The 19250-nt window shown below is 39.8% G+C and overlaps 1 protein-coding gene across 4 annotated transcripts in view; it reads left to right on the top strand.

Moving 5' to 3' along the window:
* Positions 1 to 7343: 7343 nt before the first annotated feature.
* Positions 7344 to 19250, top strand: part of PSMB2 (proteasome subunit beta 2) — a 37141-nt gene continuing 25234 nt past the window's right edge. Inside the window, exons 1-3 of one of the 4 annotated variants that reach the window (XM_023758487.1) lie at positions 7344 to 7558; positions 12574 to 12696; positions 14781 to 14851. In XM_023758487.1, coding sequence (XP_023614255.1) covers positions 7468 to 7558; positions 12574 to 12696; positions 14781 to 14851 — 285 coding nt within the window. In that variant the 5' untranslated portion in view covers positions 7344 to 7467. Of the gene's footprint in view, positions 7559 to 12573; positions 12697 to 14780; positions 14852 to 19250 lie in introns of those variants that run through there. The other 3 variants (XM_006094170.3, XM_023758489.1, XM_023758488.1) reach the window with 3 other exon arrangements.

Consider the following 19250-nt stretch of genomic DNA (forward strand, 5'->3'; position numbering starts at 1 on the left):
TCTTGCCTTAAAAGCAATGACTCCCTGGAAGATGTTACCATTAGGTGAAATTGAGTGAAGGATATCTTGAAACTCTTAGCACTACTTTGCAACTTTTCTGTACATCTAAAATTATTTCAAAAAGTCATGGCTCGTCACACTCCTTATGCTGATATCCAAGAACCCCTGGCAAACCCCTGCTTCCCATTGCCTTCCCACCATTCCTTGAGGACGCCATTGTGTTGGAAATCTCAATACCATGCATTACATTGAAGAATGCTCTTCTTCACACCCTTAACTTTTCATCCTGTCAGCCTGGTGAGCTCGTAGCCAATTGTTTTCATTTATCAAACATTTAGGTAGTACTATGTGTTACTATGTATGTAGTGCTAGTACCATGTTCTAAGCATTTTACAAATATTAACTCATGTAATCTTTACAGCAACCTCATAAGGGAAGTACTATTAATAGCCTATTTTATAGATGGGGAACTGAGGCACCGAGAAATTAAGTAACATGCCCCAAATCACACGGAGTTTGTATTTTAACCCAGGCACTCTGGATCCAGACTGCATGCTCTTAGCCAGTACACTCTGCTGCCTTTTCAGCTCTCGGAATTCAGCTCAAATGTCACCTCCTCTGGAAGCCTTCCTTGACTCCTTTCCCACAGTTACTCTTTCCCCCCACTGTCAGATCCCATAGCTTTTTGTTCATTCATTCATCAAAACATTTATTGAGCACTCACTGTAGGTTATCATTTTATAGGCATTGGGAATCTATCCATCTACAACAGTCTGTAGGATCCTATTTTGGAAATTCTCTCTCTCTCTCTCTCTCTCTCTCTCTCTCTCTCTTTCTCTCTCTCTTTCTCTCTCTTCCTGTGGAATACTCCTTGAAGGTGTTAAACTTTCTAACTCCTTTACAATCTTGCACAGAATCTGGCATGTACTTTGTCTTTAGTAAATGTGTTTTGCAGAAATAAATGAATCCTTATCACGAATGGTGATGACAGTAATGATAATGTTCACCATTCAGATGAGTCTGCTGTGTGACTGAGACAGTGTGGGCCAGGGGCCAGGTACATCGTCACAGTCGAGCCCCAGGCCAGGAGGCTCCTCGGGAGATGACAAGTACCTTCTGCATGTAGACCAAGCCGTTGTTGTCACTGTGATTATTTCTACCATTAGTGTTGGTGTTATGCGACAGTGTGGCAGGTGCCAGCAGCAAGCTGGCCCACCACACTTCCTCGTGGCAGGAGAAGCATCAGGGAAGCAAATGCTCTTAGAAGATGAGCAGCAGGGAGGATGGGCTTTCAGCCTGGAGTCTCAGCAGTCCGAACACCAGTGGTTGGGTCAGGACCTATTTGCATTGTACTCCTGTCTCTAGGTATATCAGAGAGTGGGGATGTGGCAGAGGAGTGCTATGGAGCAGGAATCAGATTAAAGAGTCCCAATCAAGAGGACTTATCAGCTTTCCTTGGATCAAAGCCTGAAGGGTGATGAGGTAATTAGGGGTGGGCTTCAGGTGGAAGTTGAATTTGGAGTGAGAATGGGAGTGGGACAGAGAAGGCAGGTCTTAACATGGTGGTGAATTTCTTTATAGTCCCAAACCCTGGGTGGAGGCACACCAGGCTTCCTCCTTCTGTATAATCTCCTAGGGAACCAGAAGTCAGGTGGTACAAATGATACTTGCGATGTTAGTGTAGAATCCTCCTACGTTCTTTATGACTTTTCCTAAAGGACCCTGGAATCACAATCTTGAACGCTCACATGTTTTTTTAGGCCACTAAAATTCTCCAGGAGTTATTAGGTCCATTCCCCTGCCTTTTGGGCAAGAGGTTGAAACAATTCTAGATGGCAAATAGCAATTGTTTGCCAGTCAGCAATAGCAGTGCGCTTGGTGCAGTCAGTTTCAGACTGTACAAAGCAGCAACAGATCTCTGATCATGAACCACTTCAGTTCTACTGGTGCTGATCAGCTCCTGTGGGACCTACAGGCAGAGTTGTGTGTTTGGCCATCAGCAGATGCGACCATCCTGGTCCCTGGGGTAATGAAACTGAGTATCAAAAAAGTTGAGCATCTTGGCTATGGTCTCTCAAGTGATACGTGGTAGAGCCAGGGTTCCAACTCAGGCTTGTTTTGTTTCGAAATACAAGCTTTATTATTATTATTATTATTATTATTTTGTCTGATTCCTGTGGCTAGGGCTTCCAATACTATGTTGAATAGAAATGGTGATAGTGGGCATTCTTGACTTGCTCCTGATCTTAGAGGAAATGCTTTCAGCTCTTTACCATTGAGTATATTAGGTGTGTGGTTGTCATATATAGCCTTTATTATATTGAGGAATATTCTTTATATACCCACTTTGTTGAGAGTTTTTATCATAAAAGGATGTTGAATTTTGTCAAATTTTTTCTCCATCTATTGATATGATCCTATGATTTTTACCCTTTATTTTTTTAATGTGATGTATCACATTGGTTGATTTATGGATGTTGACCCATCCTTGCATCCCTGGAATAAATCCCACTTGGTCATGTGTATAATTCTTTTAATGCATTGTTAAATCCAGTTTGCTAATATTTTGTTGAGAATTTTTGCATCTGTGTTTATTATCAATGATATTGCCCTATAATTTTATTTTTTGTAATGTCTTTGTCTGATTTGGGTATTAAGGTAATGCTGGCTTCATAGGATGAGTTTGGAAGTGTCCCTTACTCTTCAAAATTTTGAATTAATTTAAGACAAATAGGTATTGATTCTTCTTTAAATGTTTGGTAGAATTCAACTGTGAAATTGTCTGATCCTGTATGGTTGGGGAGGTTTATTATTATTATTATTGTTTCAATTTCATTGCTAGTAATCAGTCTGTTTAGATCATCTATTTCTTCCTGATTCAGCTTTGGACTGCAATATGCATCTAGAAATTTATCCATTTCTTCTTAAATTTGTTGGCATATAATTGTTCATAGTATTCTTTAATGATTCTTTGTATTTCTGTGGTGTCACTTGTAACTTCTCTTTCATTTATACTTTTATTTATGTGAGCTCTCTTTTTCTTGATGAGTTTGGCTAAAGGTCTGTCAACTTTGTTTATCTTTTCAAAGAACCAGCTCTTATTTTATTGATATTTTCTATTGTATTTTAACTTTTATTTTGTTTATTTTCACTCGGATCTTTGTTATTTCCCTCCTCTGTTTACTTTGGGTTTTGTTTGTTCTTCTTTTTTTAGTTCCTTTAGGTTTAGAGTGAGATTGTTTATTTGGGATTTTTCTTGTTTCTTGAGGTAGGCCTATATAGCAATGAACTTCCCTCTTAGAACTGCTTTTACTTCATTCCATACATTTCTAGGATCATTTTTGGTACCAATTATTTGAGGTTGAATTTCCTAGAGGCAGAACCAAAATGAGAATATTTATTCAAGTCATTTACTTGGGGAGTGTTCTTAGGAGAAAGGGACTAATAGAAGCAAGGGGGTTCTCTCAGAAGCAATGATTCTCTCTCATCATTGATGTTGGGGGGGAGGGGAGCTAAGAAAGAATATGGTCTTGGCTGGAGATTGCTTTAGATTGGCCCATAGGGAAACTCTAAAGGACAAACTATCCCATTTTAAGTTAAGGGAATTGACTTTTTATCCTGTGTCAACCAGTCATTGGCTGGGGGTGGGTGTAGGTACATAGCCTCCCAGGCAAGGATGCCTCCCATGTGGTTGAGGAGATGCCTCCCATGTGGTTTATTCTTTGGTGAAATAAACAATTGTGACTTACTGACCAACATTTATAGCAGCTGAGGGGTAGTAACTACCACAGGTAGGTAACACGGATATGAGCAAGGCATCAACTGTATTCAATACATTAATATCCCTGAATATTTAGGAATGAGCCTCTGATCTCTAGTCTAATAGTGTCCCAACCCTGTTGTTTAAGCTCACAGGGTCTTGTGAGTGTGAGCTGCGTTGATGCTTCCATGTCAAGCTTGACAAAGCCGGTAGCCTCCCATATCATGGCCATGTTCTCTAAATACACTACAAGTCATTCTTCTTTTTTAAAAAAATATTTTTATTGATTTCAGAGAGAGGAAGGAAGAGGGAAAGAGAGATTGAAATATCAATGATGAGAGAATCATTGATCAACTGCCTCCTGCCTGCCCCCTACTGGGGATCAAGCCCACAACCTGGGCATGTGCCCTTGACTGGATTTGAACCCGGGACCCTTCAGTCCGTAGGCCAATGCTCTACCACTGAAAGAAACCGGCTAGGGCTAAGTCTTTAAGATGCTTTCAAACTCTCCAAGGTCATGAAGCATTAAGATATGGTCCTTTTGCTCACAAAATCAGCCAAGAGAAATACAAAGCAAATCTCTCTTCTGAATGTCCCTTTTATAAATAAAGAAATTGAGGCTTAATGGTTTGTACACCAAGGTTGGAATAAGTAGAACTGGAACCAGAGTTAGGGGTTAATTTGCAGACCTTCTACTACATTAGGGGTCAGCAAATTATAGCTCATGGGCCAAACCCATTTCTTCCCTCCCCCCATACTTGCTTTTGTTTTATTAGAATATAGAAATGGTCACTTGTTTATGTATTGACTATAGTTGCTTTTGCACACAATGGCATCATTGAGTAGCTGTGACAGACACAGTATGGACTGAAAAGCCAAAAGTATTTATTATCAGGCCCTTTATAGAAAAAAAAATTGACTGTGCATGCTATTTCTGGAACCTCTACAGACACTTTTTCTAATTCTAAGGGTCAGTTATTCTAAGATTTTAAGTGGAAGGGGAATTCTCCCTGACTCCTAATGAGATAGCACAAGTTGAGTGTTGAAAACCCATTTTCTTCTATATTAACAAGAAGTTAAGAGAATATCTGGTGTAACTTGGTTGAGAGAATTTGAAAAGAGTCCTGGAAAAGAACCAGCTTAAAAGATCCTCAAGTCAGACTGGTGTTGCTCAGTGGTTTAGCATTGACCTATGAACCAGGAGATCATCACAGTTTGATTCCCGTTCAGAATCCTCGAATCCTTTTTTAAAAGATTGTAGACCTTCCAATTCAGAATTCTGCAGCCTTAGTGGATGACTGAATGAATATTGGTATGTAGGAAGGGGAAAAGGTCTGGAAGGATACAGACACCTGGTGGGTAGTTACCTTTGGTGGAAGGAGAGATATTTAATTCTTCACTTCTGTAATGTGTGTGTGTGTGTGTGTGTGTGTGTGTGTGTGTGTGTGTGTGTGTGTAGTATAACTATGTACATTTTGCAATGAAAAAAGACACAAACACAGAATGACAGAGGAAGAGGGATGGAGGGAGGGGAGGGAGAGAGAGAGAAAAAAACTTGAGAGACTTCTTTCCCAGTGGTGTTTAAGAAAAGGATTTCTAAGATGATGGATGCATCTGTGTTCATAGTGGGATGGTTGACTTAATGACCTCCTTGCCCCTGGCATCCATCCTATGATAGATGGGCTGCCCCAAACTCCTCAGGGTCCATGTTCCTTCATGGGCAGAGAGCTGGAAGAAACATTCAGAATAGAGTAAGGGCTACAAATTTCTACAGAAGCAAATGAACTGCATAGTTGCATTTGAGATATAATTGAAATTGTGTATCCATTTCTCAGGAAGCTAGTATGGTCAGTATGAAGACTGAATTGTGCATGTCAGAAACTAATCATGGAATATTTCAGCTTTTTCCAGGATGGCTGCAAGATATAAAGGAATGGCTGTGCGTTTTCTTATTTTTTTAAAAAATGAGTAATACATGAACATTGTAAAACAGACAAACAATACAGATGTATATAAAATAAAAATTGAAAGCTCTCCCTTCTAATCACTCTTACCAGAGGTAACAACTGCATATAATTTGAGGTTGGGACATCTGTAAATATATCTTTTCCATTCATATTCATATATATGTGGGGGGGGGTTTGTTTTGTTTTGTTAATCCTCACCCAAGGATATTTTTCCAATGATTTTTAGAGAGAGTGGAAGACAGAGGGAAAGACAGAAATATCGATGTGAGTGAAACACATTGATTGGTTGCCTCCTATATGCACTGACCAGGGCCCAGGGAAGGGAGGAACCTGCAACCGAGGTACATGCCCTTGACCAGAGTCGAACCCAGACCCTTTGGTCTGCAGGCTGACCCTCTATCCACTGAGCCAAACTGGCTAGGGCTGTTTTTTTTTTTTTAAATGGCATCATGCTACACATAGGAATGCATTTTCATTTTCACTTAATATATCTGGGCCACATCGAATTTAGATTGATTTTATTCTTTTTAATGGCTCCAAAATATTCCATTGCATGAGTGTACAAAATGTATATAATTTTGTACAAATGTATAAAATGTATGAAACGTATATAACAATTACTTATGGACATTTCAGTTGGTCCTCACCACTCTTTGCTGTTGCTCTGCTGCAATGAATATCTCTGCATACAAATATTTGGGTATTTGTGCATATATTTGTGTAGGACACATATAAAAGTTACATACATTTACCTTTTTAAAAATATCCACTTGACCTCTATAAGAAGATCATAACACCATAAAAATAAAGTTTTTTTAAAAAAAGGTCATGACAATTTATATTCTTACCATCAATTTACAATTTCTCAGTGTTTTTTATGTCTCATATGACTAATTACCAATGAGGTTGCAGATCTTTTCATGTTTCTTGGTTATTTGTGTTGCTTCTTTTGTGAATTGCCACTTAAAAATTGTGCTATCTTTCCCCCATTGATTTGTAAGAATGCCTTCTAAGTTATAGATATTAACTATTCCATATATTGAAACACATTCTGAGTTCATATTTATGTTTTAACATATGGGGACTTTTATCAGAGAGACTTTATGTAGCCATATTGCCAATCTTTTCCTGTTTCTGGGTTCCTTGTCATGCTTATAAACACATGTCACTTCCAAAGATTATCAAATTATTCTTTCTTCCTCCATTGCTTTTATGATTTTAGTCTTTATTCTTATATCTTTAACTCGACCATATTTTACTTTAGTGGAACACGTAAATAGGGCTACTGTCAAGTTTATTTTTCTCCAATCTGATTTGTAGGGAAGGGGCTTGGGGAGATATTTTACCAAGCAACAACCATCTAGGAACACACGCCTTTTTGGCATTCACATGTGCTCGGCACTTTACATATAGTGTGCGACTTCATCTTCAAGCGAATTTTAAGCTCAATTTTATAATTAAAGAAACTGGCCATACGTAACGCAAAAGCCTGCCCTGCCGGCACCGCAAAGCCCTCCAAGGCAAAGGTCAGGACGCGAGCACAGAGTTGACTAGCCCGACGCCACGCCCACTTCCAAACTCTCGCGATAGTTGACGTCATCCGAGAGCGCCGGTAGCCCAGGCAGTCGCGCGGCCTGCGTAAAGTGAAACTGCGGTCGGTGGTGCTGTCTCACCGGTGCGGCCGAGAAGCCGGCGAGTCCCGCGTCCTGTTGAGCCTTCAGCTCCCGGCCTCCCGCCACCATGGAGTACCTCATCGGCATACAGGGCCCCGACTACGTCCTTGTCGCCTCCGACCGGGTGGCCGCTAGCAGTATTGTCCAGATGAAGGACGGTGAGCGGAGGCAGGGGAGGCCCGGCCGGGCCTGGGTGTAGGGGCATCCGGGCGAAGTTGGTGGGGTGTTGGGTGAACACCAGGGAGGTCCGGGAGTTGGAGCCCCGCCTGACCTGATCACCACTTGCTTACTTTTTAGAATTAGGAGACCGGCAGACAAGCTTAGGGCCTGAACATTCGCTCCTCCCAGGCCTCCGTGGTCAGTGCTCTGCTCTGGCCTTCGCTAAGAGCGCTCCAGGCGAGAGTTGCCTAAGGGAATTCCGTTTTTAAGTCTTTAAGCACCTGCCGAGCACCAGGCTCCCTAGACCCAGAAATTACTGATGTCGCTACTAATGCGGTTGGTTTGCTGGCAGCATGAGGTGGGATCATGGGCAGCGTGAGACTGTGGGACTAGAAACTTGGCATTTCTCTTCCGCTGCCTGTATCCTCCTGTGCCTCAGCTCAGATCCTCCTTTTCCAGTTTTCCAGGACACTGGCTGTCCCGTTTTTCTTATATTTAAGTAGTTGGTGGAGCTCGGAGACTAGAGCCCTGTCACTTATTTACTTTGTGAATGCATAAGTTATTTCGCAGTGCCCCGATTTCCGCATCTGTTAAATCAGGGAGCATTTGAGATCCTGCTTCCTGGCAACTGTGGTCAGTTTGGCAGAAACAAACTCATAAAAAACTGTTAAATCACAAGCTTGTTGGGGGGATTGATTGAGTGAAAAAGTTTTGTGCAAATCCTTAGCACAATAACAAATACTTAGTAGTAATAGCACTAAGCACTTATGTATCAGGTGCTGTTTTAAGTGATTTCCATTAATTTCATGTAACCTTTTAAGATAAGCACTATTAGATCGTCACTTTACAGATTTTAGTTTTAAGCTGTTGAGGTTCGGAAACTTGACTAAGACCAAAAGTGGCAGAACCCAGGTTTGAACCTACCCAGTTTGACTCCATGTTTTGCACATAACTACTGTATGGTACATACTGTCTCCCCATAGTCAGTACTCAGTAATTGTTTAAAGATTTTTTTGGTTGATGATCTGTGAAATCTAAGAATGTGTTTTCGTGATTGACTAGAGCGAAGGTTACTTTTGAAAAAGTATTATACTTTAGCTCAGGTGATTTATTGTTCACTTGAGAAATAGATTTTGGGCCCTTTGCATTACTAGGTACTTAAGGGATACAAAGAAGAATAAGATGTGGCCCTTATCTTAAACAAGTTACAGTTGAACAAGGGACTAAGATATGTGTATAAATAATCGTAGCACAAGCTAGAAATGTATGCTGCATAAGAAGAGTGCAATCAAACTTCTGAGGTAGAGCAGACATAGAAGAGATTATTTTTAGGTAATCCAGAGTAAGAAGGGATCTTTCTGGTTCTAGAGATTAGGGAAAGCTTTGAGGGCAGATAATAGTTCATTTTGGGTTTAAAGAATGAAAAATTACTAAATCTGCGGTTTCCTGAAGTATGTGAAAAAGGGTAGAAAGTGTCCATCACTGCTTTTGTAAGTGACAGGCATTTGATTGTCATCACTTGGGGTGATGGAAAGAACCATGAGGGACTCTGCTTGATTTTTGGTCTTTCTGAAGAAGAGAGATCTGAAAGTGGTTTGTTAAACATCTATGTTGTGGATTGTTCCTCAAGTCAGATTACTATATAAAATTGCATAACTAGTTTATAGAAGTTCTATTTGTAAACCATTGTTCCCAAGGGAGTAAATTTGTTTTGAGAGTAAGTCTATCCATTATTTTGACTACTAAGACCTTTGGCATGCAAGTGATGTTAGCATGAAGTAGTGTCTAAATAGAGCAATAACTAAGTACCTTTACAGGTTTCTAGTTTTGTTTTTTAATATATTTTTATTGGTTTCAGAGAGGGAGAGAGAGAGAGAGAAACATCAATGATGAGAGAGAATCATTGATTGGCTGCCTCCTGCGTGCCCCCTACTGGGGATCGAGCCCACAACCTGGGCATATGCCCTTGAATGGAATCAAACCCGGGAATCTTCAGTCCACAGGCTGATGCTCTATCCACTGAGCCAAACCAGCCAGGGCTACAGGTTTCTGTTTTATTACAATGTATATTAAATCACATTGAAAAGTAGAATGTGCTTTAACCCAATTTACTAGTATATACACAGTACTTCTAGGTGTTATAAGAGAAGCAACATATTAGATATAATCCATAGAGTGGTCTGAGACATTAAGAAAACAAGGAAATAGCCCTGGCCATAGTGGCTCAGTTTAAGCATTGTCCCATGCACCTAGAGGTTCCCAGTCTGGGCACATGCCCAGGTGGTAGGCTCGATCTCCAGTAGGGGATGTGCAGGAGGCAGCCGATCAATGATTCTCTGTCATTATTGATGTTTCTATCTCTCTCTTCCCCCTGCCCCTTCTCCCTCTCTCTCTGAAATCAATGAAAACATATTAAAAAAGAAGAAAACAAGGAAATATATACAAGATGATTTTGTATGATAAAAGATATCACTAGTAAATATTAGGTTAGGGTTTTTTTTCCCTTTTAAAAAAATTTATTAAACTTATTGGGATGACATTGGTCAACATGAACATATAGGTTTCAGGTGTGGGTTTCTATGTTACAAGATCTGTATATTGCACTGTATGCCCACCACCCATTAGGTTAGTTTTTAAATTGATGATTTTGGGAATAAGTCCTAGGGGTATTCAGAGAAAAGAAAGATCACTGCAGTGTGGAAGAAAAGTGAATTTGAGTTAGTTTTTTAAAAATATTTAAAAATAATTGCAGTCAAATCAGTGTCTAATTTTTCATATGGTCTTTTCTGATATAACATTTTTTTTGTGATAGCCCTGGCCAGTGTGGCTCAGTTGGTTGGAGCATTGTCCCATACACAGAAGGGTCTCATAGTCTGGGCACATAGCCAGGCTATAATAGGTTCCATCTGATCGATGTTTCTCTCACATTGATCATTCTCTCTCTCTTTCTTCCTTTCCCTCTAAAATCAATGTTTTGGAATTGGCATGTGGACTTTTTCCTATCTTTCATTTCATGAAGGAGTTCTTTCCTTTTTAATCCTTACCCAGGGATATTTTTTCCATTGATTTCTAGAGAGAGTGGAAGGGAGGGAGGAGAGGGGAAAGAGAGAGAAACATCGATGTGTCTCACATCAATTGGTTGCCTCCTGCATTCATCCCTGCTGGGGCCAGGGAACCTGCAACCAAGGCACAGGCCCTTGACTGGGAATTGAAACCGAGACCCTTCGGTCCTTGGGCTGACACTCTAACCACTGAGCCAAACTGGCCAATCCGGAACCCCTCAGGTAGGGTCCCTAGGCCTGGCCGGTGATCAGGGCCTGTCGGGGCTTTCCTTCCCCTGGCTGCACCAGCTGGCCCCACCCCTGCCACTGCCACTGCTTGCTGTCTGTGTGGCACTGCCACCCCCACCCCCCACCACCATTCGCCTCCCTCTGTGGGCGACAGGTGTGGGGTGCAATTGCTTGGCTGGCCTGGGCCTCCCTCTGCGGGGCGATCGCTGGCCGGCCCTGCACACCCACCAGAGCGTCACTGGCTGGTGGTCTGGGCCTCCCTCTTTGGGGTGATCGATCACAGAGCCCCTCCATCGATTGCCCTGTAGAGGGTGGCCTGGGCCTCCCTCTGCAGGGCAGTGGTGGGACCCCCCAACCAATCACACCCACCTTGGCTGGCCTGGCGCCAGTGCCTGTCATAGCGTGGTCGTCTGGAAGATAGTCAGGATGGTCGTTCCGTTCGGTCATTCGGTCGATTTGCATATTACACTTTTATTATTATAGATGCTTTCTTACAAAAATGACACATATTAAATATAGACAGTTTAGGAAATACTGATAAGCAAATAAGGAAATAAAAATTGACCATACTTTTGCTACTAGCAAGAACTTAGATGCCAGTGGCATCTAATACTTTTCTGGTCCTTTTTCTTTGCATAGATAATACAGCTATAGGTAAAATTTTATTTTTTTAAGTTTGCAAACTTTAAATCTCCTGTAGCCTGTAACAAAAGAAAAATGTGTTTGTTTAGGAGTTTCAAAGCAATTTGATATTGTCTACAAGCACTGGGTGTGAGTGTGTGTGTGTGTGTGTGTGTGTGTGTGTTTGCAAGGTTTAAGCCATATTACTGGTACCCACAACTCAGACACTTTCAGTAAAATACTGTATGTGACTGTAGCATTTTGTTCTTTAAATCCTATTAAGGGATTTTGACATTTTAGAAGCTTTCAAACAGGAAACATGTCTCCCAGGGAAGATTATTCAGCACTATTTGAAAAATGAAAAGTGAAAGTGAGAGTTAAGATAGGCAGATTTAAGCTTTTTCTGAAGCTACGGACTCAATATGGAGTTTTCTTCCTTAGGCACTAATTGCTATCTGAATATTTATCTAATCAGAATGAGTCTGGTTCACCTAGATAAGATTAGAGTATTAGGATTTTTGAGGTGTTTTAAAATAGCTTAGTGTTGCAATATTTGTTAGAATTTTTGCTTTGTCAATCATTTTAATTGTCTCTTTGCTTTGGAAATGGAGGCGGTTTACTTTATAAGGTGATTTATAAGGTGATTTATTTTTTTCTTGAGGTGGCTCCCTAATTTTAATTGTAGTACCAGTTCTTTTCATATATGCTTTTGTATGTGTGTAAATATAATAACTAATATTTGTATTTGTAGAGACATTTTAAGGCTTTGTAATCATGAGCCTAAAAATAGTGGCCCTTGGCTTGATTCCTTCAGTTTCTTTGATTGATTCTGTTCTTTGCATTTCAAATGCCTTTAAATGTTTTTAACTATATTTTAACTTGACAGCTTTCATATATAGTCACCAACTGAAATTGACAATAAAATATGCTGGTAGTTGTAACATGGAGAGGGAAAGTGATTAATACAGTTGCCCATTAAAGTCTTCTAAAACCAGTGATTAGTCAAATTATTCAAGGTAGTAATTGATAAATGTTTATATATTGCTCTATAATAGCAAATTTCTGGTAAGGTAATTTCTAATACTGTGTTTTTCTTTGAGCAGATCATGACAAGATGTTTAAGATGAGTGAAAAAATCTTACTCCTATGTGTTGGAGAGGCTGGAGACACTGTACAGTTTGCAGAATATATTCAGAAAAATGTGCAACTTTATAAGATGCGAAATGGTGGGTAACACTTAGAAAGTAGCTTTGGTTGGTTTGTTTTTAACTTTGAACTGAATTTTCTCTGCTGGCAGTTCTACACAAGAGCAGACCAATGTGGTCATAGGTTTATTTGAGTCTTCCTATTTTTGAAACCTTACTTAGACTCTTCTTCAGATTGTAAAGATTTTTCTATAAAAATTCAGAAAAGGGAAGCATTATAATTATTTTCCTTATCTCTAAAATGGAATTGTAATATTAGTGAATAGTATGTATGAAAATGCTTTGTAAATTTAAAGCTCTATGTAATTGTAGGAGTTTTACTATGTCATAAAAGAGTCCTGCCTTGCCTCTTCAGCAGGTTTTTGTCTAGGAAGATAATTACGTTTTTTGTGAGATGTTTCGTGAGTTCTCTTTGGGGCTAATAAACTTTTATCCACTGGGAAAGCCCCCCTATCAAATAGTATTAGCCGCTAGTCCTTTGATCCAGGAACATTTATAGTGACACTTTAGCAGAAAGAACCTTACTTCCAGTTACTTACTTCACAGTTGAATAACACTTTATACACAGCACTGGTATAATGTGGAGCTGTGAAGGGACTTAATTTCACTATAATTGTATGACTAGATATCCATTCGTGTAGTTTTTTAGGCAGCAAATTTAGCATTATGTATTCAATTCATAAATATTTTTGAGGGCCTCATCTATGTTAAGCATTCTGCCTAGTACAACAGAGAATTCAAAGATGAATAAGGCTCAGTCCCCACTAGTCAGGTTTAAGCAAGTAGAATCTTTTAAGAATTATTTTTTAGTGGTTCTACTTTATGCCTACATGGCAGGATGAAGGATGCCAATAATGTTTCTGAACTACAGTAGTTACAACAGTACTTAACTGTCTATCCTGGGAGAGGGAGGAACAGTAAACAAGAGTTGAGAGAGTTGTTTGTTACATAGGTTTTAGGATCTGAAGTCTGAATAATACAAAAATCACGTGTGGTTAAAATTTAAACTCTTTAAACCCTTAAATTACCTGTCAAGCATAGTTTTGTGTATGTCACCTTACATAGTAATTCTTATGCATATTAAAGTTTAAGAACTGAGCTAAAATAAGGGAAAGAGAAAAATCTATATGCTGTGGTCAGGCATCAGACTTTTCTGCCTTTAAGATAACTGTCAAATCCTTAATTGTGTTTAGGAGATTTGGTGGAGAATTGGAAAGTATTCCTGCTTGTCCAGAGTTGCTTCCATTATGATTTAATATGAACTAATAGATTTGTGAGGATGAAATTTATTAATATATGTGAAAGCTTCTGGCATAGACCCTGAAACATAACTGTTCAGTAAATATTTGTTAAAATTTTAATCTAAATCTTCCTGATATGACGTTGTTTAAAATGTTGTGGGGAATAATCTAATCACATGCTGGAATCGAACCCAGGACCCTTCAGTCCGAGGGTAGATGCTTTATCCACTGAGCTGCCTAACTGGTTTGGTTCAGTGGGTAGAGCGTTGGCCCCCAGACTGAAGGGTCCTGGGTTTGATTCCAGTCAAGGGCACGTACTTCAGTTGCAGGCTCGATCCCCTGCCCTGGTTATAGAGTGTGTGGGAGACAACCAATCAATGTGTCTCTCTCACATTGATGTTTCTCTCTCTCTGTCTCTCCCCTTTTCTTCTACTCTCTCTAAAAATCAATGGAAAAGAGGATATTTTTTTAACAACAACAAAAAATTTGGCATCTCAAGACCTCTTTCCTGTTTTTTTTAACACCTATGTATTTGTATTTTTTTTCCTTCTACAGAGGAAACCACAGTCTGTTGATAAATAAATAGCTTAAGCAAGGCTGTTAATTTGATCTCACATAGAATAGTTAAATGTCACCTTGGTTCTGTTTTGTATCCAAGAATTACTGTCAGCACTAATCAGCTATTTCACAACTGTTAGATGGGGAAAGGGACAAGAAGTAAGATTGTACTCCTTATTCTGTGTACTTTATGTATTCTTCAGTGTACAAAGGGTGGTAGACTATAAGAAAAGGAGTAGTGGAATGATTTGGGGTACTGTTATTCCTTCTGCTTTACTTTAAGTATGACTTTATCTCTTGTACCAGGTTATGAATTGTCTCCCACAGCAGCAGCTAATTTCACACGCCGAAACCTGGCTGACTGTCTTCGGAGTCGGGTAAGCAATATAGCAGGCAGCCTGGGATAAGAGCAGAAAAATCTGTGCTTCTTTTATATTCCATTATATATGAGTAGTACTTTTGCCATTTTTTGGCTTTCCTGAGCCCTTCCCATTGCTACTCATTCATTATTTAGTCTTTTTAGATTTGTTCCTCTTTCTATGTGGTTGCTAATTAAAGCCTAGAGAGTAAATATAGCCCAGGGAATTTGGATGGTGCACACTGACATGAAGTCCTGTGATAGCTTTTTAAAATTCTTCTTTTTTTAAAAAAATACGGTTTTATTGACTTTAGAAAGAGAGAAACATCATTTGGCTGCCTCCTACATGCGCTCTACTGGGGATCGAGCCAAAACCCAGGCACACCCTGGGCTTGTGCCCTGGCCAGGAATTGAACCAGCAACCTCTTGTATGGGACAATGTCCAATTCATTGAGCCACATGGACTGGGCTTAAAATTTTCAAAGTATTTTTATAGCAAACCATGTTGCTTAATTCCTGTGGTTGAAGATCCCCACATGTTAGTGGAGATGAAATCTTGAAAATAATGGCAATTTTATCTTGAGGTTGTCTGTGTCTTTCTATGACTGTTCTTGCCAAAGCACACAGAATTGTTTCTCCTCGCTTATTGTGGCCTTGTTGCTATCTCATAGTTATCTTTGTTCCATCAATAGCATGTTAAAAGATGCAACATTGCCGAAACCGGTTTGGCTCAGTGGATAGAGCGTCGGCCTGCGGACTGAAGGGTCCCGGGTTTGATTCCGGTCAAGGGCATGTACCTGGGTTGCGGGCACATCCCCAGTGGGAGATGTGCAGGAGGCAGCTGATCGATGTTTCTCTCTCATCGATGTTTCTAGCTCTCTATCTCTCTCCCTTCCTCTCTGTAAAGAATCAATAAAATATATTTAAAAAAAAAAAAAGATGCAACATTAAGTTAGGGATTGAATGCATTAAAGTTTGTGCAGGATGTGCCAGGAAAGTTCATATGATTGCTAAAGGTGTATGTTATTTCCTTCCCACAGGGACTAAGTGAATGGAGCCTTACCATGTGACCTTACCCCTTGTGCCTATTTACTCAGCTATGAAATCTAGATAACTTCCTAACCCCACAGGAGTGTTAGGAAAATGAATGCTTGTAAATCATAATATTTAACATTCATATGACTTTTGCCCAAAGCAGTTTGCTTAATAATTTAATCTGCTCAATATTCCACTGAGATATATAGTGGTTAATTCTCTATCACTGATACGGAATGGAAGGTACAAAGTGGCAAAGGGACTAGCTCCAAGTCACATAGTGTTGGCAAAGCTACACTAATGGTGCCATAATTACTTGACTGTTCTGCTTTAATCAGCTCCTTGGTTTTTCAGTACTGTTTCTAAAAAATTGGTGCTGTTCATATTTTTTATTAACGGTTTCAGTTATCTGCACTTGCTTAAGCTGAGTTATGACAGAAATCTAAACAAGTACACATGTTATTTTTTTTAAGTTAACTTATTAAACCAGTTTAAGTTAACTTATTATCTGTAAACCAGTTTATTTTCTAGTGCCTAATAATACTGGATTGAGAACTTCTCAATAATAGAACTTTTTCTCAGTGCTAGCTTTGATTGAGGGATTTGTGCAATATGAAGGATCATAAAATTTAAAGAGAAGCCAGAGACATGACGGGTTGGGAGGAGGAGACAATTTTATATACTTTGTTTTATCTGGGTGAAAGGTCAATGGCCTTTTCTTAGTCACTCCTTCATGAGAAAGGAAAGTGGGTCAGATCTGATTTCTTTTGCTACCCAGAAGTTCCTATAAAATTCATTAGGGTATGCTGTGGGTTTCTGTGTAAAATATTCCTTTGACTTGTCAGGCAGAACTGGAATAAGAATTCCAGCTTTGGGCACAATAAATACTTTTTCATAAATGCTGCACATTAAGTGAATTAAGCTTCTTTTAGAATTAAGATAAGAGTGGTGATGTGCTTCATGCAAATGTAGTGAATCCAGTTAATCTCCTAGCAGAAATGTTTGATGTCTTAACAAACAAATATTCTTTATAGGCAGTGACATAGGGCTCTAGTAAATATTGACTACCTCTGCTTTGCGTTTCTAGGTCCAATCCCTGCTTCCCCACACTATTATCAAAATAGGTCATTCTAAAATACGAATTTACTAGTGGCCTGGTGCATGAAATTTGTGTACATTAAAAGGGAATTAATTAGCGGAAATATTTTTTTTTTTAAATATAGTTTATTGATTTTTTACAGAGAGGAAGGGAGAGAGATAGAGAGTTAGAAACATCGATGAGAGAGAAACATCGATCAGCTGCCTCCTGCACATCTCCTACTGGGGATGTGCCCGCAACCCAGGTACATGCCCTTGACCGGAATCGAACCCGGGACCCTTCAGTGCTCAGGCCGACGCTCTATCCACTGAGCCAAACCGGTTTCGGCTAGAGGAAATATTTTAATATTGTTATTTGCCCTTTCTCTATAATAGAAGTGTCAGTGATGAAAGAAAATTAGTAAAATGTATATGAAAATCTTCCTCCTGTCAGAGTCTGGGGTGCACCACGGGACCCAGAGTCAAGTCCCCACCTACCTGCATGTACCTCAAAATCACGCAAGACCCAGACCCGGCCGGCCCCACCCCCTTTGGGCGAGATCCAGACCCAGCCGTCCCCACCCCCCTTTAGGTCCCCCGGCCTGGTGCCAGGCAGGGGGCACGGCCTCAGGTCCCCTGCCCTGGCCTGGCGCCACCAGCCTCAGGTCCTTGCTGACCGCTCATTACAGCTGATTACGGGAACCCCGCCTCCGCTGTGGGCACAGCCATCTTGTGACGGAGTGATGGAGTGAGGGTCAATTTGCACATTACCTCTTTATTGTATAGGATGGTTTAGTAATTTTATTCTGGGGAGAAAGGCAATGACAGTTTTTCAGTCTTCCTGATAAGTGCAAAGTCATTAGATTTGGAACATTTACACAGTCACACCAGTTAGGACATGAGATTTATTTAACATTCATAACTTTGCCTCTATAGCTGAAATTGTTAGATTTCCAGTTAGTCATGTGTGTGTTTCCTATGGTAGGACATTTATTTATCATAGAGTACATAATCTTATATAAACTGGTTCCTTAAGAGGAAGGCAGGTTAGCATGGTAGTTAAGTATAGTCTCTAGAATTAGACTGCCTGGGATTAAATGTTTGCTCACTGACTTGCTGGCTGTGTGTCCTTGGACCAATGCCAAGCTTAATTTTCCTACTTACAAAATAATAGCACTACTTCATAGAATTATTATAAATATTAAGTGGGGCCCTAGCCAGTTTGGCTTGGTGGATAGAACGTCTGCCTGCAGACTGAAGGGTCCCAGGTTCGATTCCGGTCAAGGGAACATGCCCGGGTTGCGGGCTCGATCCCCAGTGGGGGGGTGTGCAGGAGGCAGCCAATCAATGATTCTCTCTCATCATTGATGTTTCTATCTCTCCCTCTTCCTTCCTCTCTGAATCAATAAAAATATATTTAAAAAAAAATAAATATTTAGTGGGATAATCATGCAAAGCTGTTAGCATAGTGTATAGCATATACATCTAATTAATAAATCACTTGCTTTTTTGTTGCTGCTGTTGTTTGGCTGAAGAAGCAATTTAATAGCTGTAAGTTAGTTTCCTATGGGAGGTTCTTTGTTGTGCTATTTTAGTTGAACTGATCTGCTAGTAAAGAGAGGGCTATAAAAAAATTACTGATGCCCTGGCCAGTTTGGCTCAGTGGATAGAGCGTCAGCCTGCAGACTGAAGGGTCCAGGGTTCGATTCCGGTCAAGGGCATATGCCCGGGTTGCAGGCTCAGTCCCCAGTGGGGGAGCCTGCAGGAGGCAGCCCATCGATAATTCTCTCTCATCTTTGATATTTCTATCTCTCTCCCCCTCTCTCTTCCTCTCTGAAATCAATAAAATATACTTAGAGAAAATAGAAATAAACCAACATTGATAATCTATTATGTGCTAGACTTTGTTTTAGATCTACTCAGTCCAGTGTAGTCATATGTGGTTATTTATATTTAAAACAATTAAAGTTAAATAATATTTAAAATTTACTTCCTGGGTGAGGGTCTCCTGAATTTTGAATGAGAGGTAAACTTTTGTTTCTATAAAAAAGTATTTGTTCCTCAGTTACATTAGCCACTTTTCAAGTACGCAATAACCATATGTGGCTAATGGCTACCATATTAGACATTGAAGATAGAGAGCATTTTTATCATCATTCTCTTGGACAGTGCTATTCTAAATAGTTATATTTGTGATCTTATGTAATGCTTATTATGACACCGTAAAATGAGTATAATTCTCATTTTACTTACAAGAATACTAAGGCTGGTTAGTAAAGAGGTTAAATATTTCTCTTATGTATCCA

Source organism: Myotis lucifugus, unplaced genomic scaffold (assembly GCF_000147115.1).
Source record: "Myotis lucifugus unplaced genomic scaffold, Myoluc2.0 scaffold_131, whole genome shotgun sequence".
In the NCBI taxonomy this organism is placed as follows: Eukaryota; Metazoa; Chordata; class Mammalia; order Chiroptera; family Vespertilionidae; genus Myotis; species Myotis lucifugus.